Source organism: Pezoporus wallicus, unplaced genomic scaffold, assembly GCF_028554395.1.
Source record: "Pezoporus wallicus isolate ANWC-B61680 ecotype Strahan unplaced genomic scaffold, APGP_CSIRO_Pwel_v1 contig_5922, whole genome shotgun sequence".
Lineage (NCBI taxonomy): Eukaryota > Metazoa > Chordata > Aves > Psittaciformes > Psittacidae > Pezoporus > Pezoporus wallicus.
The window spans coordinates 2,299,445-2,322,561 of NW_026637228.1; the positions used below are offsets into that span (position 1 = coordinate 2,299,445).

General features: G+C 44.6%; 1 protein-coding gene across 1 annotated transcript; it reads right to left on the reverse strand.

The window, feature by feature from the left end:
• Positions 1-4,070: 4,070 nt before the first annotated feature.
• Positions 4,071-21,760, reverse strand: CCDC191 (coiled-coil domain containing 191). Its single transcript, XM_057404344.1, has 16 exons — positions 21,609-21,760; positions 20,656-20,797; positions 18,955-19,080; positions 18,265-18,443; positions 17,718-17,938; positions 16,861-17,017; positions 14,858-15,048; positions 14,354-14,603; positions 12,745-13,220; positions 12,164-12,258; positions 10,509-10,591; positions 9,059-9,160; positions 7,766-7,909; positions 6,432-6,584; positions 5,908-6,062; positions 4,071-4,471 (listed from the first exon to the last, which is right to left on the reverse strand). The coding sequence occupies exons 1-16, from the start codon at positions 21,699-21,701 to the stop codon at positions 4,339-4,341; spliced, it is 2,700 nt and encodes an 899-aa protein (XP_057260327.1). The 5' UTR covers positions 21,702-21,760; the 3' UTR covers positions 4,071-4,338.
• Positions 21,761-23,117: the final 1,357 nt, after the last annotated feature.

A 23,117-nucleotide genomic window follows, 5' to 3' on the forward strand; every position in this document is an offset into this window, starting at 1 on the left:
TTGTCCAACTGTTACAAAAGCACAGCCTTCGTTACATAGAATAAGTAAGGGTATAGTCAATTTGACTCTCTCCTTCTAACTTTTCAATACAGATTATTGTTACAAGAAAAACTAAGTGCACCCAAGCAACCACCACTTAGGCAGCCTCAGCATGCACCCAGTATGCAGTACTCATTCGTATACAAGTTAGAGCATGGAGAACTCAACACCAGTAAAATCAAACTGTTAATAGTCCCAGTAAAATACCTACCACACTTATCCAATACCATTCACCTGATCTTAGAAGAAAATCTGACATATGTACCTTCAGGTATACATAATGCCACTAGTTGTGAATAAATTGTTAATGCTTGCTCATTTACACATGACTTGGGAAAAGAAAGGAAATGTTAAGCTCCCTCTTGAACTGAAAACCAGTAAGTCCAGCTCACGTATATGTAATGTACAGTGCCACCCATATATGACCCTTGAAACAGTTTTAAAACCCTCTGAAATCAGTGTCAGGAAAGGACTCCCTTACTAAATCAACACCCAGAAAGTTTTTTTGCAGTGTCAATTAGAATCTTGAACTAGTGCCTGTTGGACTCTGTTGTATGGCAAGGGGACTTACAGTGGCAATTACACCAGTTGGAAATTCACAGTTAGTAAACTACTGTTACCATTTACACTGTAGTTTCTACTGACATACCACTGTCAGGTAAATCCTTCAAGGTGACTCTTGAGTTGAGGCTCACTGTCACAAACAGATGTGAGACACTCAAAGCTCAGCAACTGCCCATTCCACTTGGGTGCATATTGCTATGGCCGCAGCTTTTCTTGTAATGATACACTTCTTCTCACACCAAAATTCAGAGGTACCTGCTCTGAAAGTGCCTTACACAAACTAGTGAAGGATGCTGGCACTGCCTTTTCAGGACTTAGCTTGTGTCCCCCCCCCGGTGCTCAGAACTGTTGGAGTAGTACCTCTTGAATGAACCCTGATGCTTTTGGTGGAGCTCACAGCCTGCCTGGTATTAAAAACCCCTCAAGGCTGGCCACAGATTCAAGTAGGAAAAAAACACATTAAAAAACTGAAAACTAAATAAAAATAAATTAAAAAATATAAAACATTAATTTTATTACAGTACAAGTTTACTATGATTTATAGGTAACAGAATGGCACTTTTACAAGTTTACCCCCAAAAGTTTCTGATAAATTAACAACTAAAACCATTACAGCATGGTTTCCAAGATTAAGATCGAATTCTTACACAAGCCGTGATATCCGGATCTGTGGTTACATGTATTTCCCCTTCTAATCTTCTCCCTACCCCGAGGGTTTCGTAATCGTGAGAAATCCCACTCTCATAACAACTCTCATTTCTCTCACGAATCAAGCCACTTCTCCAGAAAAATTCTTCTCTAACCACTAGCTTAAGAGTGCTGCTCCCTTTCAGGAAAGATGAAATCATGGAATCCTAAAATTGTAGAACGGTCAGGGTTGGAAAAGGCCTTAACCCCTGCCGTGAATCACACCCGGATTTTGCAATGCAGTGTGTTTAACTACGAAAAAAAAATGTCTAAAGAATACAAAGGGAAAAACCCTGACTGGGCAGAAGTGTAAGGCTATTATGTATTCTACAGTGAGATTTGCTAATTCCTGTAAATCGGTAATCTCTTTCTAAATAGACTTGACTACTTAGTAACTAAATCTCCATTAGAGAGTACTGCACACAGAGGCAAAGCACACCATAGAATCATAGAATTATAGAACGGTTTGAGTTGGAAAGGACCTTAAGATCACCTAGTTTTAACCCCCTGCCATGTACAGGGATGCCTCACACTAGACCATGTAACCCAAGGCTCTGTCCAACCCGGCCTTGAACACTGCCAGGGATGGGGCAGCCACAGCTTCTCTGGGCACCCTGTGCCAGTGCCTCAGCACCCTCATAGTAAAGAATTTCTTTCCATTATCTAATCTAAACCTATCCTCTTTCAATTTAAAGCCATTCCTCCTTGTCCTTTCCCTACATGCCCTTATAAAAAGTCCAGATTTCTAGTCCCCCTTTAGGCACTGGGAGGCTACCCTAAGGTCTCCCTGGAGCCTTCTCTTCTCCAGGCTGAACACCACCAGCTCCATCAGCCAGTCATATTCCAGTTCTTTTTAAATACTGAGAAATATTCTGACACTTTACATGATATTTTGTTAGCTATCACAATGCTTTATCATACTGATGACTAAAACACTTGAAGGCTTTAAAAGCTCTCGAAGCAGGATCTGTCATTCAGCCCCACTCCCACAGTTGCCATACCCAGCCAAGGTAGTTGCCATGCAGGGGTGGCAAGAGGAGCTGAGGGTGTTGCAGCACTCTTCCATGTGGTGGTGGTGGTTCTTCACTGCTTGCTTGCAATTCCACCCAGGTGATAAGGAAATATTCAGTGGGCACACACGGCACACACACTTCTTCCCAAGGTCATGTTTCTGTACAATACACATGCTTCCACTGGTACAGCTGACAGTAACAGAATCATAGAGTAGCTTGAGCTTTGAAGGTCCCTTCCAACCCATCTAGTCCAACCCCCCTGCCATGAGCAGGGACATCTTCAACTAGATCAGGCTGCCCAACATCACATCCAGCCTGGCCTGGATTGCCTCCAGGGATGGGGCATCCTCCCTGACAACCTGTGCCAGTGTCTCACCACCCTCATCATAAAGAATTTTTTCCTCACATCCAGCCTGAATCTCCCCTTTTTTAACTTAAAACCATCCCCCCTCTTCCTGTCACAACAGTCCTGCTAAAAAGCTTAGCACCATATTTCCTATAGGCCCATTTTAAGAACTGAAAGGCCACAATAAGGTCTCCCTGAAGTCATCTCCAGGCTGAACACCCCAACTCAGCCTTTTCTTCTAGGAGAGGTGCTCCATCCAGATCTCTCTGGTCAGCACAGAATACCCAAAATAAAAAACAATGAAATGAGCATCTTAATACGCCGACATTCCCCAAAGAATAACAGCACTAGCAAGCACCTGCCCCGCCTGGCACTAACCAGCTGCATGCATAGCACTACGTAAAAACACTATTAAATACAACATAGGCCTTGTCACAGCTGTGATGAGGCCTCCAGCAGGACCTACACCCACCTTAAATGACAAGGCTCATGAACTTGGAATCCATGCTTGCCGCAAAAATCAGAGCACTGTGCATGTGAGCTGGCCGGTGCTGTGAAATAGGCAGTCCCTATAGATCACCTGTATGCCATGCTGTGATCTGGATCATTAGCAAATATGATGTGCATAGATAGCTCATCTCTGTCCTCAATGCATCCAGACCCTCCTGGCACAGTTAGCTAAGAACTAAGCCAAGTTTGCAGTAGTGCTCAGGGGTCAGCTGGTAGTCTGACAGGTCTGTTGCTCTCTCATCAAGCACTGGCAACAGAAAAGCACCAGGTTACTGCTTAAGAAAAAACAGGTGTTCAGTTGTGCGCTTCAGGTGATGGAGGCTTCATATCAGTGCCACAGCTCTGCACGTGGAAATGGTCTTGGCCTGAAAAAAAACCCTGTGCTAGGCTTTGGTTACCTAGGCCTCACTGCCAGCAGCCAAGACACTCCTACAGAGACCTCACAGCAGAAGGACATTGGGGAATAACCCTCTGAAGCACACAGTGAAACTGTCAGGTAAGTTTCCATAATATGCTTAGTGTAAGTTCCTTCCCTGCAGCTGGTGCAGTGCTGTGTTTCAGCTTTAGTCTGACAACAACGCTGATAACACACCGATGTTTTAGCTCTTGCTCAGTAGCACTTACCCTGATCAAGGACTTTTCAGTCTCATGCTCTGCCAGTGAGGAGGGGCACAAGAAGCCAGGAGGTAGCAGAGACAGGACACCTGACCCAAACCAGCCAAAGGGGTATTCCATACCACAGAACATCATGCCCAGTATAGGAACTGGGGAGAGTCACAAGGAAGGGACTGATCGTTGCTGGAGTTGGTCTGGGTATCGGTTGGTGGGCGGTGAGCAGCTGTATTGTGTATCACTTGTGCTTTCTGAGCTTTCATTTCTTCTCTTGTTGTTTCCTCTTATTACTGCTGGTATTATTTCTATTACCACTATATTTTACTTTATTTCAGTTATTAAACTGTTCTTAACCAGAGGGGTTTACATTATTTAGATTTGCCTCCCCCTCTACCCAGTGAGGGGAGAAAAAGGCAGGGGGAAAGTGAGCGACTGCGTGGTGCTGAGTTACCAGCTGGGGTTAAACCACAACAGCCCTGGAAAGGGCTTCCCTTTGGATTTGTTTCAGTCAGTGTGAAGACAGCAGTGGACAGAATCAGTCTTTTTGTCTCCTTTGACTCTCTTCTGTCATATTTGGAAGTCAGGGAGAATTTCGGCTACTCTCCTGCGTAGCTGGTTCCTCCTTTCCTCTCTCTCTCTTTCCTCTTTCATCAGCAATGGGTACTGCCTCCATGTCTTGAATGCATTCATCATGACTTTCCTTAAAGAAATGGGGGACACAAAGAACAAAGTGACAACATGCAGATGTGCTGCTAACAGAACAGTTAATCAAAAAAATACTTCCATTTGAGAGGGGAACTCCCCTAAAATAGCAGTGGGATTTGTCTTTTCTGCTACTAGTCATGTCTGTGACATATTAAACATCTCCGTGCACACCACTCCATTAATATGCCAATCATGGCAGGGGAAAATAACACATTACCTTCTCTACTCCTCTCCCCCAAGAATTTTACTTCTCCCTCTAACAGGATTCATTAGCTAGAATTTGCTCAGCATTCTGAAGATGAAAGATATTTCTTGAAGAATAAAAGGGTCTCTGAAAGTTTCTTCAGGAAAAATGCAGGCTCGTTTTGTCCAGACCAACCCCTTGGGAGTGCAGGCAGCTGGGCTTCAATTCTTACCTGATTTTAATTACCCCCACAAAGGCGCCTTGTGCCCTGGGTTCCCAAATGGGCAATAGGGAGCAACAGTCCTGTCTAAAGAACAGTTTGCTATGTCAGGGTCTGAACTGACTTTTGCCAGTCAATGGGGGTAATGAGAACGACGTGATTATGCTCCTGATATGAGGTCATATGTAGAATGAACCCATTCTTTGCTGGGTCTGAATTTCCCCTGGATGCTCCAGTTTGCTGGCTTGTTGGGTTAAATTATGCACTGTTCTGATCTGCTACAGCAAGCTAAACAGGTTTGCTCTGACACAGAAGAGGTGAATTTAATTTAATTCTTCCTCTGAGGTGCTGTAGATCCTGTTTGGGCTATGCAGTGACAGCCTATTTGTGACTGCAGGCAGCTGACATGCTTTATGGTGAGGTATGTGCACATGCATGTTTTCTGCTAAAACGCACAGCTATGGGACAGTGAGTGAACTGGGTGCGCCAGCTCCAGTCATGATCAACAGAATTGCCTGCTGTAGTTCTCACTGCCAACTCAGGCTGACGATGGCATAAATGGAAAGATTCCTTAAGTAGGCTTTCTATTTCATCAACTTTGGATTTGTGAACTAAATAATCTGTTGTGGACAAAACAATAAAGCGTAATTCCTGCACAATCACTTGGCTTGCTGTCACTGTACCTGAAGATTTTCTTAAGGCAGCTTTTAGCAGAAGCTGCACGGCCAGATCTGCTAATCAGCTTAGAAAGGTTCAATTACTTATCCACTTTCACTGTATTCCCTTTCAGCAGATTTAAAAGTCCTATGAAGTCTACCACTAGATTTCCTTTTCCAGACTGCATGGAAAATTCTTATCATAAACCCCTGTTCATGTTGTCTGTGCATATCATAGAAACAAAACAGCGGCAGTAACGAACCTATTTTCACGTGATTTTGGGGAGCAGGTAACAGACCTGTCAAAAGCAGTGTCTAAAACACCCCGTATAGTATATTAAAAAGAACTGCTGGCAAGGGAGTGCACTTACTTGTTACTATGTTCAGTAGCAATCTTCATCTTCTCCCATAAGATACTTTTTTCTTCCATGAACAGATCAAACCATGCACAGAAATACCTCCTCATAAGGCAGGCTGCATGGAGGGTACTCAGTCTCTCCTCCAGTGTGGAGAGATAATCCTTGTACTAGGGAACAAGGACAGAAAAAGAGGTGAGAATGGTTTCTTTCTCCCAACCCCCATCCCAATAAGCAGAAACAGAGCAGTGGTGAGACTGTGCAGTGAAGGGTGATGGGGACGGGAGTGGAGGAAAGTCGGTGGAGAGCAGGGTGAGACAGCGCAAAGGTGGACAAGCAGTGCATAGGAGAGTGTCCTGGGTGGAGAAGAACGATGGAGAGTTGAGAGCTGAAAGAAGGTCTCTGAAGAAGGGAGTCAGGTTTCTGGAATGGGGAAAGTGTAACTGAGCAAATGCTGGGCTGCATGTATGTGAAGTGGCACTGTGGTGTAGGAAAGGCTGCCAACAGCCTATCATTTCTCCACTGTGGTGCAGGCAAACCTTTAGCCAGTTCCTGAAGCCCCGTCTCAGCAATATATGGGAATAGAAGTCCTCAGCCCGAGACACTTTCTCCATGAGGCTCCTCTGGGTGTCCTGAAGCCAAGCCATGAGGCATTTCCTCTGTAGGCCCAAGCAGTGGTGCCTTTGTGCCACCTGAATAAAGACAGCAGAGATGGCAGCTAGTTACTAGGACTAGTGACTACATAAAGCTAAAGAAAACTGGGTACACTTAGAAAAATCATCTCAGTTTTTTGGGACTCCCAGAATACAGATGTCTGACAGCTGGAATAATTTACAGGATAGGTTCCCACAAAGAGGGGTCGGCATAAGGAGTAAGACCAGCCTCTGTATCAGGCCACTGCTGTGTCACTTCCAGAGAACAGCTTTTTGGATTAGATGCTCAGTTTAACCTACTGTAAGTGGAGCAGAGGCATGGCCTGTAACAATTTAGTCCAGCCCCATCCACAATGCTGACAAGCAGGATGTATTCAGGGAACAGATGCTATCCCTCTACCTCCCAGCAGGAGGCCTATGTGCATTTGGTTGAGTGCTGTAAGTAGTAGCTGCGGTTCCAGTGGAAGCTTGCCAACACAGCCCTAAGGCTGAATCTTCAGGATATGGTTCACTGTTTAGTCCACTCTTGATTAACTGAGCTCATACAATCATGTATGGAAAGGTTTCATTAGCAATACTGATGTGTCAAGGTCTCAGAAGCCGCCACTTGCTATTCTGCACTGAAGATATGGCCAGGCTAGAACAGCCAGGATTATCACCTCTGGTGGTTCTACCTATACCAGTGGCCAACACTACACCAGGAGGAACTCCAGAGAGGGGGAAAACCCTAGAGATGGGCTGGGGTTAACTACTGTAACTACAGTGGCTTGGTGGTGTATTACTTATTAGCTTTGCTGTGGAGCAAGAGAACTGACAGGCTCGTGTCCTATAACTTCAAGTTTCTTTTTTTGCTGTATCATACTACACTAACTCCCACTGCTTTACTGGCATGAAATCACGTGGCAGTTAGTCCATCAGACACGTGGAGGCTAACAAAAGAGGGCTTCTCATTATGTTGAAATTTGTTCCTTTCTCTTTTGGTTCCTGTTTGATCGTCTATAAACAAGGATGCCACCCTTTTGGGTTTCTGACAAGCTTTTATGGTTATTGTCAGATTTAAAGAACTGATTTAAAGAACTAATATAAGGCACAGTATGCAGGAAGAACTTTTGGTTTTTTCATCTCTACCTGTCTTAAGAGCCTATGAACATTTCTGCTGCATCCATTCTTTTTTCCTTCCTCCTAGGGCACCAGTTCTTTCCTTTATCCTCAGCACTTACCACCAGGTTTTCCTTGGCTTGCTGCCTCAGCCTTTTCCATGGCACCATTCCCAGCTTTCTGAGCAGGACCTTTTTATAGTGATCTCTTGCCTTTTCCTGGAGCTGCTGCTCTCTCTCCAGCCTCCTCTGCTTCTCCAGTTCTTTCTGCAATACAATGAGTGGTAGTTTTAATTCACTCTGGATAAAGATGATTTTAAGCAATGAGAACAGATTGTCAAATTGGAGCTGGAGGTCCTGATCTGACAGGAAATCGGGATCCGCATTGCTTTTAGCAGTGCAGACCAGACATGACCCCATGTACTAGAACCTGTGGCAGAACGCAGAGCAAATTATCTTAAGTTCTCATGGAAGATGATGGTATTTCTGGCCATTTCCCTGGGCCATTTATCAGTAACTGGCCTTCCCTCAGCACTGCAGTTTGGCATTACTGCAGCAGACATATAATCCACGGCTGTTAGCAGTGCTGATATAGCAGCAACCTCCTTTAGGTAGGCCTTCATCAATGTGGGGAGGGGTGATTTGGTGATCTCAAGGAGGGCAGCTTTCTATGTTTATAAAACTAGACTGAAAACGTCCAAACCTGGTTCTGAGTTGATGCACGAACCCTACCACTAAATCTAGCCTAAATAATCAGGGAGGGATATGGGTATTTTATAACTGTACAATATTACTTTTAACTGAGATTCAGGGATGCAAGTCAAACATCCCAAAACACTCAATCCAAGTAGAACAGTACTTGTAGGTTGAATTCCTGTAGGATCTCAAATGTGCTATTTGGGTTATTAAGACATGTCATTTCCAAGTAACAATAGTGAAGTGGGGGTATTCCTAGGTTACTTCCAAGGAGAGGACGCTTCTATTCTTCAGGTGGAAAGTTGCCCTTGATGTAACTGTCAAGCTTGTTTACTTTTGAATGTGACTGGTATCATTATGTATTCTGGCAGGTGATACAAATGGAAGAAGCAGTCTGAAAGTAGGCTGAACATGCTGCCACTCTGGGGGCTTATGTGGCTGTATCTCAGCAGTGAACATCCACCAGCTGGGACCCCTAGTCCTGAGGATAAGACAAGGCAGAGTAAATACTTCATAGTGTGTCTGGTCCACAGCCCTTTCCCCAGTATTGCCAAAAAGGGGGAAGATGGTAAGACTTCCACAGAGTGCTGTGGAACTCTGCTCTACTAATGAAGATTTTCAGTTCACATTACTCTGGCTGCTGACTGAGTGCCAGTGGGTAATGGCTCTTCTTCCCTCTCCCTGCTAAAGAAGGGGGAAACAGGTAAGGTGTTTGCTCACCAGCTTCTGCTGCCTTCTCTCCTCTCGTCGTTTTTCTTGCTGAGCTTCCTTTTCCTCAGCCTCTTTCCTCTGTCGTGCTTCCTCTTCAGCTTTCAGCTGGGCCTTGAAATGGAGGAAGGTAAAATTTAATTTGGTACATGTGACCTTTTCAGAGCACACAGACCTCTAAGCTTTCCCAGTATTCCTTTGGTATTGACCAGCACATGAAACTTCAGAAGGAAGCAGACTTTGTCACATACTAGACAAGATCTGTGCTGGACAATGAAGTGCAGGAGGGAGAGGAAGGAAGGGACTGCTCTTTCTATTACCTAAATATATGTCTTTCTGTGCCCTAATCTATAATATTTGCCCACTCTTACCCTAAAAAATTTAAAATACACACGAAGTTACTGATAGCCTGATTGCTGAAGTCAGTTCTGAATTCCTGGGCTCTGCTCTGAAGTTTTACTTCTATGTACAAAGCAACATTACAGGTACCCAAAAATTTCTTTCCCCAAAACACTGAAGATCAAGGGAGTTTTTTTGCTTCAGTACCAGTCATACTTGTCACAATACCTTTCTCTGAATGTTTATCTACTCCCCTTGCAAACCACACTTTGCCTTCATTTCACAAAGGTTTTACTCTTGATGTATGCATCAAAGGCCTAAAACCCTCACCAACCGTAATGCATGATTACTATGACTCTGTTTTCTGATCTCTACGACTGTGGCAACTGCAGCTGAGGAAACCCGATGGGGTCTGTCAACTCCATGGTTAGTGTTCGCTAAGGCTCGTTTTATCTATCTTGCTTGGAGAAGGAAGAAACGCTGGTTGTTTTAGGACCCAGGTCTGAGGTTTCTGATCCTAATACAACTTACTATCAATGTCTTCAGTAACAGCTTAATGCCGTGAAGCTAAAAAGGCTCCTCCACTGTGTATGTATCACAGAAAGTGCATATTAACTATGCAAACATTGTCAGTATCTTCTCTCTTCAGCAGAGACTTGCTAGGAAGATGCAGAATTTTTACTTGGTGAGACTGCACACCCTCAAGCTGCATATGACCAGACAGGAAACGCAGGGGATGGAAAACCCACCATTGCCAGGTTCAATCAGGTAGATCTCTGCACGCGATTCCACCCTTCCCATCCTTGGCAAAGACAAGTTAAGGTCACAGGGTAGGTGTGAAAGAAGTGCTGGGGGGTGGTAAGGGAGATTGCTTCTAGCACAGCAACTGCATCAACATGAAGTGTCTGCCTGTGATATGGCAGGGCTAGTACTTTCACCAGATGCAAATGCAGCTGTAACTACGACTTCTGATGTGTGCCAGACATTTGCTTTCTCACCAGCTATAAGACTCCTTGTTTGGATAAAGGGCCTTCTCTTGGCTCCTGACTCTGAGGTTAAAGCAGCATTTCTTGCAACCAGAGCAATGTGAAAGAGACTTGGTTTCACTTTCCAATTCCCTTACCAATTTTTCCTCTTTTCTCTGTTGTTTGGCTTCTTCTAGTTTCTGCTTCCGTTCTGCCCGCTGAATCGCCCTCTCCTCCATTGCTACAAACAGAGGACATAAGGCTTAGTGTAAATGACTACCAGATAATAGCAGAAGTTTGGTGAACAAGGAGGAATACTTCACTCTACTACCAGGCCTCACTGACCTGACAATGCCAGCCTAAAGGGACTTGCTTTCTGCTGCCTCTTATGGCCAGCAGAGTCATGAACAAGGAACCCATAAACATCTATGAGACGACTGAGGACTACCCCAATTGGATTCACTCCACCCTCCTTGGTTGATAGTCACAGCCATGAGGCTCAGTTATGAAAGAAGCCGTGTTCAGAGGTTTAACTCTGCCTTCCCTGATCAAGTGCTGAGGCTCAGGGCACCTGGTTTAGCAGTGACTGCTATGAACTCCAGTTGCTTATTTAAAGAGCAGCTTCGTGATGGAAAGCATCCCTGTCACAGTGACACACAGGTACATGGTCCCAATAGTGAGAAACTACTGCTTAATGCTTCTTTTGGGAGATAAACTGCAATGAGGTAATCTTGCTGGCTATCAGCAAAGGTGTAAGTGCTGACATGACCACACAGAACATGCAGTGGAGTTGAGAACCTGTGTTTACTTCTTTGGAAGTAACAAACTAAGCACAGGCTTGAGCAATCAATAACTGGGAAGCATTTAAGTGTTCTGACAATAGGTTTCCTCATTTTTTTATCCTCTCAGCTGTCCCAAGATTATCCACCATGGAAAAATCATCCAGTGATAAATTATTCATTGATTTTTTGGGGGATCTTCAAACAAAAGCACTTGAATGCTCTGAAAATACGCTTACTGGCTCTCAGGTGCACAGAGTTCAGGCAAATCAGAAAGAGTGATGGCTTGGACTAGGTAGCATTGGAGCTGAGCAGAGTCAGAGAAAGTCAACCATTAATTCCCAGTTATCATGGCCAAAAAGCTCTGGCGATCCCCAAACTGCTAAAACATCACAATGATCATATTCCAGACAAATTTGCATGCAGACTGTGACTAGCCCCAAGATGATATGGAAGAACACAACCTAGGGATATAACAGAACCTGATCTTAATTTACTGCATGAAAAGGCTGTGCTGCATGTTTAATGTGTATATGCTGTCTCAGTGTGGCCAGAGAAGGAGAGACACCTACAGAAGGATCCAGAGCTCCTTCCCCAGCCTAGCTACTGCTGTCTCACAAAACCTTCCATAGGCACTTAATTCTCTCTGAAATCTCAATAACATAACACTGTCAAAGGCAGATTAAAATGACTGATCAGTTTAAGTCTTACTTGGATGTGCAATGAAGGGAGTAAGACCAACAGCAAAAACCCCTGAAGAGCTTCTCTGATTCTTGTTGCAGCAGAAACAATCACAAGCGTTAGGAGTAGCTGCCGACACAGTGCACTAAGCAGGGACTTGAAGGGGTTGCAGTGGCTCAGGTTTTATAGATGAAAATAGCTCACTCTTTCACAGTGCTCATCAGGCTGGGAATGAGTGTTGAGTTTTACTTGCACACTGTCATCAACCAGCAAAGCTGAGGCAAAGAAAGAGGTTTCCAGACAAACTGTTGAGAAAAGTGGTCTGGAATGGTCTTCACTATCTAGAACAATACCTTTCAGTATGGGATGAGTTGAGGTCACCTTGCTGGAGGGCCTTCTGCCTTGCATCACTGCCCTTGTGTTTTCTGGCCCATGAGAAAGAGGTGGACTATGAAAGGAAAGAGTAAAGAAATTCATCAGTAAATGTGGTCAAATGCCGTCTCGTGCCCACCAATTATGGCTGAGAAACAGCTTTGTAGTTTTTTATTCTCCAATGTGCTGCGTTTTCATTCTGAATCCTGGGTACACCCTTCTGCTTGAAATGGGATTAGTGATTAAAAAGGAGCTGAACACCCAGGGCTGCTGTGTGTTCTGAAATACTGAGGATGACAATCTATTTTACGAAATAAATCCCTGCTGCTACTATGTGTGACACTCTCGTGTTGCTGTTTCTAAGTGGATCCTGTATGGATCACACAGTGTCAAGCCACTGCAAAAAGAAAGATAGAGAATTGTAGCTGGCCTGATACCACCCTTGCGGTGAAGTCATACAATAGCGGTAGCATGAGTGAAGTATGCCTGGCAAATTCTGGCTCAACTTGGGCAGGAATGAGACATGCTAACTAATTAAACCTGCTTTATCAAGAGCATATACCTCAAATAGGTTGTATTCTTGCATGTGAGTTGGTTTTCCCTCTCAGGTTTTTCCTCCCTGGTTTGTAAAGCAGAGTTGTCAGGCTGCTGGAGGGGGGTTACAGCTGTGGCTTGTGCTGCCTTGTCTTCTATTCTGCTCAGCCTCTGATTTTCCTGCAGTTCAAGGATCAGCTTTTGCTGTCTCTGAAGCTGCTGCCTCTGCTCCTCAATCAGACGTTGCTGGAAAGCATGACGGTGCTCAAAACGGCTGCCATAAGCAGAAGCTGTCTTTAGACCAGCTGTCTGTAACTGTTGGAGGAGAGTGGCTATTTGATCCTCACATACAGTCTGGTCCTGGGCACTTAGAGCTGCATGTTTTATGGTAATCTCCCAGGTAAACATGGGTTTTCTGTACGAATGAGATGTGTGAGCTGCATCCCAACAAGAGTGGTCTCTGGTCTGGTCAGTTTTTTTCTGTATGAGGCAAGTTTCAGTGGGCTAAGGAAAAAAAAATTGGCATTGATTAAAAGCAAACACTCTTCTCCCTTCCCTATACACTGTTTCTTTATGCAAACCTAGTGAGATGCCTGAGAAATGGGGTAATCTCCACTAAACAATCTTTATCTAGTTCCTAGCCATGGCAGAGAGGCCCCACTGTGCATAAAATAGGAGGCTGTGGGAAAGAGCTGTTAAGGAGCTGTGTGCCATTTCACTGGGAGGAAGAAATCCTGATCAGACAAGAGCTCTGGCAGGAATATATCCTATTTTGTTAAGGAGCACAGCTCAAAACTAGCTTATTTCTCAGGGGTTAGCTCATACCTCAGGGACTAGCACACTCCTTTTTTGACTGTGCTGTCCCTGCTCAGTGCTCAAACGACGAACAAAGGAAAAAAGCAGTTGTTGAAGTGATCAACATGGGTGATCTACTGGATGGCCCCTTTTCAGATGGAAGAGAAGTGTACAGGGTGTTGCTTCCTCACGCTTCTTCTCCAGTTTTGATAAATATTACCATGAAACTGGTGTACAGGGGGGAATGAGGCTGCACCTTTTCTGATACAGAGGCATCAGATGCAACATCCACTTTCTGATCCCTAGGTCAACCACCAAGTTTAGTGCTATCCTTCCAGCACAAATTTTACCAGTGCATCAGAAATAAAATACAAGTCCACTAGGATGATATAAGCACCACAGGAAATCAGCTTTTGCTGACAACCAAATGAAAAACTTGACCTGTAATATGTGTGTGAGCATTCACGCTGGGATTGTGGGATTGGGATACTGCTGTGGTACTTTACAGACCTGACAAGTGGCAGTTTCAGGAAGCAACCTCTGATTCTCCTCTCTACCTCCTTGTGATGTGTGCTACCATGAAACAGCCAGCAACATTTCCCCCCATGTTGCTGACACATGGGGGGATGACACAAATCTCTTGTTGTGCAGTCCAGTGTTATTCTTTTTAAGACTAAGCAGGCATTAAAGATGTAACTAATCTGTCAGCAAAAGTGATCTGGAGGTCACTCTGGGAAAGAAGCCTCTCTCTGGGACAATGTACTCTTTATTTCAGATTGCACAAAAGTACTTTGAAAGAGTACAGAGACGCCAGTAGACAAAAATACACGGAAAGGATTTACCTTGTGTTTCTGCATATCCTGATGATGGTTTACTTCTGCTGTCCCAGGCTGGTTAGTCTCCAGTGGCCTGTCCAGCCCATCCTTCTCCAGTGACACTGCCTCCAGCAGCTGTGACATCTTTTTCTCAGTCTCCTCTCTCTTGATCTGTAGCTCCTGTTTTCCTGTCTCTGCTTGGCTCCAGTGCCGCCATGCCAGAAAGCAGCAGCGCAAAAGCCGTCGCTGGTTATATTCCTCAGACAGTTGTTTTTTCCTAAATGAGAAAGCACTTGTGTTATGATAGAGTGAGGCTTCTGCCCAGACCTGTCTGAAACAATTGCATCAAGCACAGCAGCCTAGGCCATGGCATGAGGCCCCATAATTTCCTTAATCTTTTTGTTGCTTAATTCTGAAGGCCTTCCAAAGCTGAACAGAGTTTCTCCAAGGATGGACAGAGGGCAGTCCCTGATCACTGCACTGCCTAAATGCTGCTGCAGTAGGAGAAATCCCACAGTGTAGGGTCACTACCTGTTTTGATCTTGGAGACGAACTTGCAACTGCTGTGCCTCCTGCACTACCTTCTGGGACCAAGTATAGTTTCTCCAGGCTCGCAGGGCCTTCATCTGGCATTTCCAGTCAGCAAGTGCTTTGGCTTTTCCCATTTTAATTCTGTGCTCCAGAGTGACTTTCAGCCAAGCAGAGAAATGTTGTTGCATGCACTGCATGGGAGAGTTTCAGAAAAACAATGAGCAAGACACACCCCATCACACAGATGCAGACCCTCTCCACCCTTCCCCTTATCAGACTTTCTTTTCCAGAGCATGTGCAGGTCTTCTACAAAAAGCAGGAAGGGATTAGAAAGATAACATCATAGGGCACTAAGTTTTTGAGTAAAACACACTAAGTCCACCAAGTAAAAAGGAATAAAATGGGTGAGGGACATAGAATTTCTAGAGACAGGAAAGATGTTTTGAAATGTAGAAAATGTCTAAGATGCTACAGGTAAGAAGAGTTATGTGAAGAACAGTTAATGATATTTCAAAGGACCACTTTTTTAACTTAGACAAAAATCAAGATGCTTCCTAGTATGAATTTATGACATGACATCCTTGTTCCAGTAGGAAGCCAAACCTTTCCCCTATTGTGTAAGTAGATTCACTGTTCTGTACATCATACAGCACAGCAATTTGCTATCTAATCTACCCCATAACTGTAGCCCTGTCACTGCAGACACTGTTCATTTTGATCCCCCAAGTGGGTCACCTCACAGGACTCGGTTGTACCCCTTTGGCCCTAATGCCTCGTTTTAACTGGATTCCTCTCACTCACTGAAATTTCCAAATGGAGTCTTACAAAAAAGACAAAATTAGCTATTTCCTTCTGCTTTAGACAAATAATCAGTGTCGCTATTATGCTTAGCTCAGCTAAGCCACAGCTTCTCACATGCAGCCCCAAAATTGTTCTGTGGTTTCATTCAGGCTTATCTTCATAGCTTACATTGTGCTGCAGAGAGGTTGTGTACTGCTAAACAGTAGCCAAACTCAGAGCCAATGGACAGGCTGATGAAGTGAACCAGGGGGGAGATTCTATGATTAATAAAATTCTAGATGTAGGTAAGTAGACATAAAGAGTGATGACAGCTCGATTAGTTAAAAACATTATGTGATGGATGGCATTCATACCTGCACTCAGAGAAACTTATTCCCTTTCCTGAGGCTGCCCATATAGAATCAAAGAATAGTTAGGTTGGGAATGGACCTTAAGATCATCTAGTTCCAGTATAAAAAGATCACTCTTTAATCCTAAATTCTTGATATAACTAGGCGTTTAACCCAGAATTGGCCATAGTATCAGAATAATGAGGGTAAAAGACACAAGTTCCTACTGAGAATTGTAATAATTGGAATTATCAAAGTCTGCATGGTTGCCTCAAAAGAGCTGTTGCAATAGCACAGAATATCCTACTGCACCTCATGGGAGTGGATCCTTAAAGAACCTGTTAGTGTGGATGTGCTGGCATACTTCTTGGAGACCCAGCTCAAAATTCACCCCAGGCTTCAGCACTTCCCTTTCGCCTCCCTGCACCAGGGTCTGCAAGGCCATCTTTAAAATATCTTTCATATACACAATAAAGGCTTCTCAGGACCTTTTTTTTTTCCACTTTCTTCCTCCCCCTTTTACTTTCTTCCTCAAGGAAAGCAAACCTTGCTTCACTGCCTTGTCTGTACACCTGCCTGTTTCTAGGCTGCAGAAGTCTTTATGTTGACAACTGTCCTGAGAGTCACATCTTTTCCACAATTCTACGAGACACCTCCCACTGAGTACACCTGAGGCACAGAAACACTGGGGATAAAGGCTCAGGATTTCTTGCCCTTGTCTTACAAGATAGTTTTTGCTCTGCTCTTCTACATGGGGAGGAAGTCTTGGAAGAAGTAAAAAGTTCTGATAACCAGGACTTTTTACTTTAGTTTTGCAAAAAGCAGCTGAGGGCAGGTAGCTCAGTGTCTCAGATAAAGAAGGGTGATGCTCACTTTCTGCTTATTGGCTTGAATCCTGCGCAGCAGCTCCTGAGCCTTTCTCCGTTTCTCCTCTCCTTGCTCTTCTTTCTTCAGGACGACGGGTGGTGAGGCACTAATAGGTATCTTCTGCATTGACAGCCTCTGACTCTTTTCTTGTCTCTTCCCCTCCCTGGAAAATGAACAAACATACAGATCTAATACAAAGAGAAAAGTACTGTAGCACAGATATCACTCTCTTTTTGGCTAATCCTAAGAGAATCATCTCCACAGATTAGAAAATTGCTGATTATTTAACTCAGCCTTCTTAGAAAACAGCCTCTGTCATGGAGTCCCAGAAACTAAACAATCTGGAGCATGCTCAAAATAGAGCAGGCAGAAGAAAATAGTAAGATTTCAGTAAAGCACTTGCATGAGATTTAGGATCTCAGGGCTGTCTAAGTAAATAAATGGCATCCCTACAAGTTGTATCTCTGTGACAATCCAAGCTCAGCAAAAGCAAAAATTACATATCTGCAGAATCCTCAGCCAAGAATGCTCTTTATACTCTTGTGGCTGCATTAGAGGCTAACAAGGCTGGATGTAGCCACAGAATTGATAGAGAGAATGCATGGTGGTGCAAACACACTCCTACTTTGTCATTTAGCGTACTTATAATGGCTATGGGGAGGCCAACAGTATCTTCTGCGCATCTTCCCACTAACATCTCTGCCACAGATGTTGGTAACAAAGGACTAAAAGGTTTTGGGAGAGTTCAGAGACAAAGGAATGCCAAATGTTTCCTTTGGGACCCCCACTCCTCTTCTGTTTAGCAAAAGAAGCTGATAAGTGTTCTTCATATGACTCTTTTCATGCCCCCCTCTCCCTCTTACGTTCTCCATGCTTCTGCCATGGCCTGCTTCTCAGCCATTTCCCTTCGCAGCTTCACCATTTCCCTCTGGATTTCCTCCTCCTCCTTCTTAGCCTTCAGGGCCTTCCTTCTGTCCTCCGCCTGTGCTTGGAGCCTAGCCTCAGACAGAACTGATTTCTTCAGGGACTGTTCTTGTCTCTGAAGCTCTAATGCCTTCTGACGCTTTATTCGGTTTTCTTTCACCTGGGAAGGAGGAAATGAATAAAAGTTAAAGCAGATGCAAAGGCTGAAGAAATTGAGGCTCACTGTACACTAAAAGGGTGACTCACAATCCACCTTTCACATGAAGCAAGTACCCCTACCCATAGCTGGTACTGACTGGTTTTGCTCTCAAACCAGCAAAAAACTCAATTCAAGAGTGAGGTTAAACCAGTACTATTAGGTGTGAGCAAACTCAGAGATTACTGTCATGGTCATTTTTCCTGCAAGTCTTTAGAAGCATCAGTATCTACTCTAATCTTATAATCCTCTGCCTTATTCCTTTGAACTGTGCTGCCTTGCCTGCTCACCTGCTTGTGTCTAAGCTCCATCGTTATTCGTGGATCTGTAAGTTTTTTGTTTTCCTTGATGTCTTCAAGTCTAAGGCCTTCCATTATCCCACAGCTCACAGCTTCACTCTGCAAAAGGTGCTGTAGGTATTCTTGGACAGAAGAACTTTCCACTTCGTATTCTAGATAGCTGCACAAGTCTGAAATGAGGAATTTAGATTATCTATGGCTAGTCTGAAATTAATAAACCCCTCTGTCTCAGATCACAAAGCCTAATGTAATTAAAAGGATCACTTTCCCAGACTGGGAAAGTTTGATGAAAGCAGACACACTGACTACACTCCATTTATCCCCAGAGAGTCTTAATCAGTCTTCAATTGAGCACACTGGAGCAGAAACAACATTTTGTCCAGTTTTTACTGCCTTGCTTCTGATGACCTCAAGCAGCTGTATAAATCTGACATACCCATACACAAAAGAAACAGAATTTCTCTTTTACAAAGGGATACATTGAATGCTTATGAGGTGTATTTATGCAGCCCTACAGCTACCTGCCGTAAGAGCTAGGGAAGAAAAATGCTCTCTAATCTTGTTTCTACTAAGACCACTAACCTGGTCTATCCAAAGCAAATTTTACATCTCAGTCTGACAAGCCACGAGGCCTGGCTCCCTTCCCCAGCACATCCTCAGCAAGAATTGCTTTGTTCTCACCATCAAACCGCTCACACTTCAGAGGGGCTGCAGAAGGCTCTTCCAGGACGGCAGAGCCAACTTCCTCTTCTCCATTGCTCATCAGTTCCAGTTTGGACTTCATCCAGTTACTGAGCAGCTCTTGAGCTGTTGTGAGGAAGGAGACTCATGACTTCACTTGTTAAAAAATATATGGGCAAGTATAAACTAGCAAGACTGTTACTATGGGATAGTTATATCACATGCCAGAAAGGCTATCTGAAATGACTGAAAGTTAATCTGCAACAGCAAGTGGAATAAGGCTAATAGTTCTGTTCTAATCTGGATCTATAAAAAGAACAGGAAAGAGAAGGTGGTAAACATTGTCCCTGTCACATGTCACAAATGAACTCTTCTCCACCTCGTTTATCTTACAACACTCTGTGGACACTTAGATCACTCCTACAATTACTACCGCCTTTATCAAGGCGATGGAATTCACGAGGTAATTCAAAACTCGGATAGCTTTCATGCTTTACCACTGCAATTGCAGACACTTAGATACTTTCCACATGTACAGCCAAGGTTGTCATATATTAAATACAAAAAGAACCACTGTTTGGCCAAATGTTTCCTTCATTTCTACAGGTTAACTTTTCCAAGTACCACAGAAACAACCAGTCTAGATTACAAACCTGTCAGGTGGCAAACTTCACCAGGGACTACCTGTACTCAGAACTGAGACTGCAGCTACAGGAATGCACACATGATGGACTTGGTACTAGCCAGCAAGCTCAAATGCCTAATGAACAATGAGTATAAAGTCCATCTATGGACTTCTAGTATTGGAAGGGACCTTAAAGACCATCTAGTTCCAACTTCCTGCCATGGGCAGGGACACCTTCCACTAGACCAGGTTGCTCAAGGCCAGGTTGGACAGGGCTTGGAACACTTCCAGGAAGTGATATCTATCTGGTAATAGAAAGAAGAGAAGAAAACATCTTATCACTTGGGGAAGGGTTTTTTTTTTGACTGGGAAATGTGGTGTCTTCATAACTGGACTATATGAGTTCTGACATTCCTCTTATTGTTACCTTCTTTTGCAAAGTGGATTATGTGCAGCTAATACCATTAAGTATTCTAATAATGGTTAACTCAGTTTTTAAAATGCTGCCTCCTGTCAGGTTTTTACACTGCAGACGTACTTCCAGCACTGGGGAGAGATAATTTCTCTCTTTTTTTCTTATTTTTCAAATTTCAGTAAGTATTTGTGGATACAGGCATTAGAAAAGGAATATTCAGTTAGGTAATTAGTGAGGAAAATTTTGCATAGGAATTGAAGTAAAACCACATGGTTATCCCTAGATGTGGAATTTACACAGAGCAACTCCATTTTCACAGCTGGAATATTATTAAAAATACATCAGTAATTTCCCCAGTTTCCTATAGCCCACTAATTTTATTTGACCACACACTGTGTCTTCAAGGGCAGTATTGATCCTTGTCTTGACCCGACATCTCCAGGAGACAGAAAGTTTATCCTTCTCTTAGGTATGCTAATTAAGGTCTACCCTGGACTCCAGCAATTGATTCCTTTTTCGCCTTTTTCTGTTAAATACATCTTACTATGAACTGTTTCTGATGGTCTCAAGTTTTGCAAGAGCCTGTCCATACCAGAACTGCAATGCTGGATCAAGAACGGTTCATTTTAGGCAACTTTTGGCAAGCAGTATTTCAGCTCACCTTCCTCATAGGCGTCATCATGATCTTGCAGGTGTTCCAAGGTTTCCAAACTTGTCACAGGACCACAAGGCTCCTGTGGATACCTTGACTTTTGAAGGGGAAAAGCTTCAGATACAGCATATGCAGAGGTTTGGTCCATACTCTGTAAATTGAAGAAATTAAAACATTTCTAAGGATTGTTGGATATTAATTTTTACTCTTCCTATATCCATGTTTCTTCTCCAGGGAGAGCAAACATCAGTAGGAATGTAATACAAAACAGCATGGCTGTTATAAGAAATAGATATATTTTGAAACACGTTTCTCAGACTATTCAATTGACTGGAGAAACTGGACTTGGAAATCACTGAGTAATAAGCATTCATTTTGCAATTAGTGCCAATGATAGTGATTGGAGAAAATGTAGGGAGAATGCAAGGACCCATCCCCTGGTGGCTGGATAGAGACTTGCTGAGCTAGTCCACAGCAATCACCAACTATAAAATTTGGTATCAGCATTTTATGATAACCAGCTGGCCACTCTGTAATGGTCTGAGTGATTTTTCAACCCATATTCATCTCCCTGAGGTATAAATGGGCCTGATGTGCTTTCACATATAACACCTGTAACACAGACAGCCCCCATATATTCCTAGTATCTTATCTAATTCTGCCCTCTTCCAATTTAAAGCCATCTCCCCTTGTCCCTTCACTACATGCCCTTGTCAGAAGCCCCTCTCCAAGAGTCCAGGTCTCCTGCAGACCCTTTAGGCACTGGAGCTGCTCTAAGGTCTCCCCAGAGCCTTCTCTTCTCCAGGCTGAACCAGCCCAGCTCTTTCAGCCTGGCTTCATAGCAGAAGCGTTCCAGCACGCTGATCATCTCCATGGCCCAGCTCTGGACTCGCTCCACCAGGCCACTGGTGGACTCCCCCTAACGCTCTCCGCACCGCCCCCCGCCGAGCCCCGTCCGTTACCTTCCCTCCGGCCCTTGCGGTGAGGCGCCGCCAGCGGTACAGCTGATGTGCCGGGTGCCCCGGGCGCGACACAGCCGCGCCGGGCACCGCCATGAGCCGCCCGCTCCTCTCGGCGAGTCCCCGGACGCACGGCGCCAGCAGCGGCTCCGCCATAGCAAGGCCTCCGCCCGTGCGCGGAAAGGCGCTGTGCGTCCGCCGGCGCACGCCGATGATGCGGTCGCTACGGCAAGCGGCGGGGCTCACAGCACGTTCACACCGCCTCCCGCCGCGTACGGCGGTAACGGCGCTGCGGGGCCCGCGATGCAGGTGAAGCTGTGCGGTGCGGGCGGCTCAGTGGGGACCTTGTCGCTCTCTACACGTACCTGAGAGGAGGTTGTAGTGAGGTGGGGTCGGTCTCTGCTCCCAAGTAACAAGTGATATGTTAAGAGGAAACGGCCTCAGGCTGCACCAGGGGAGGTTTAGGTGGAGATAAGGAAAAATCACCTGTTTACTGAACAGGTTGCCCAGGGCAGTGCTGGAGTCAGCGTCCCTGAAGTGTTCACACACCGTGTAGATGAGGCCCTCAGTGACACGGGTTAGCGGTGGCCATGGCAGTGCTGGGCAACGGTTGGACTTGATGATCTTAAGGTCATTTCCAACCGAGTTGATTCTGTGATTTTACGCTTCTGTGATTTTACGCTGCTGTGATTTGAAGCCTAAGGTGCCAGGACACAGAGCTGAAGCTAGGCATCACCTACACAGGGTGCCCTCCACAACAGTGCCACCAACATGGAAATCCACCCTTGCTTAGTCACATAAAAGTCCATATGTGTACTGCCTCTCTGGCAGCGCTCTCAGACACACCAGAAACCAGCTCCCACAGGGCACATGCCCAGCCCCTCTCACCCTGCCTAACCAACCAATGCAAACCTGCTAACCTGAAATGAAAAGGTTTCATGTAAAGATACTGATACGTGTGCTGCTGGGCCTCAGCCCATCCAGGAACTCTCAGCGGAGAATCCTCAGTTGCTTTAAACGTGAAAAGTGAAACCAAAAAGCTGTGAGAGCTCAAAGCCATCAAAGCCATCTGAAGAAGCAGCAGAGGACTGATCCCAGGAGAGCCCAACAGCTGAATACCTCCCTGACAAGCAGCTGTACCTCAGGTACACCAGGCCCCAACACCTTCCCACAATCCCTACGGAAAGGAGTGGGGAAAACCACCACCTGGCATAAAGGCAGTGTTGCTCATCTGCAGGATGCTTTTGGCTGGTGAAGAGGAAAACCAAGAAAGCAACTTGTCTTCAAAGGAGAAACACTTGCCTTTTTCCTGTAGATATGACTGATGCATTGGTGAGGGGACCAGGTGTGCAGTTACACTTCACATTCTGGGATGTTTATAGGAAAAGATGTACTTCACTCTAAGCTGTATAAATTAAACACATCTCAAAGTCCATGTTCTGCATCTTTGGGCAGCACTCTCAGTCCAGCCAATAGGCAGACTTCTCATTTCAGAGATCAGCTGGTGAAACC

What these genes read in the sequence shown, in the direction of transcription:
- CCDC191 (XM_057404344.1), bottom strand. Translation starts at nt 21,701, where the DNA reads ATGGCGGTGCCCGGCGCGGCTGTGTCGCGCCCGGGGCACCCGGCACAT. An exon ending in TTCAAGCCAATAAGCAGAAA is followed by an intron (nt 15,049 to 16,860) that starts GTGAGCATCACC and finishes TCTCCCATGCAG; the next exon opens with TGCATGCAACAACATTTCTC. An exon ending in AGAGAAGGCAGCAGAAGCTG is followed by an intron (nt 7,910 to 9,058) that starts GTGAGCAAACAC and finishes ATTGTATTGCAG; the next exon opens with AAAGAACTGGAGAAGCAGAG.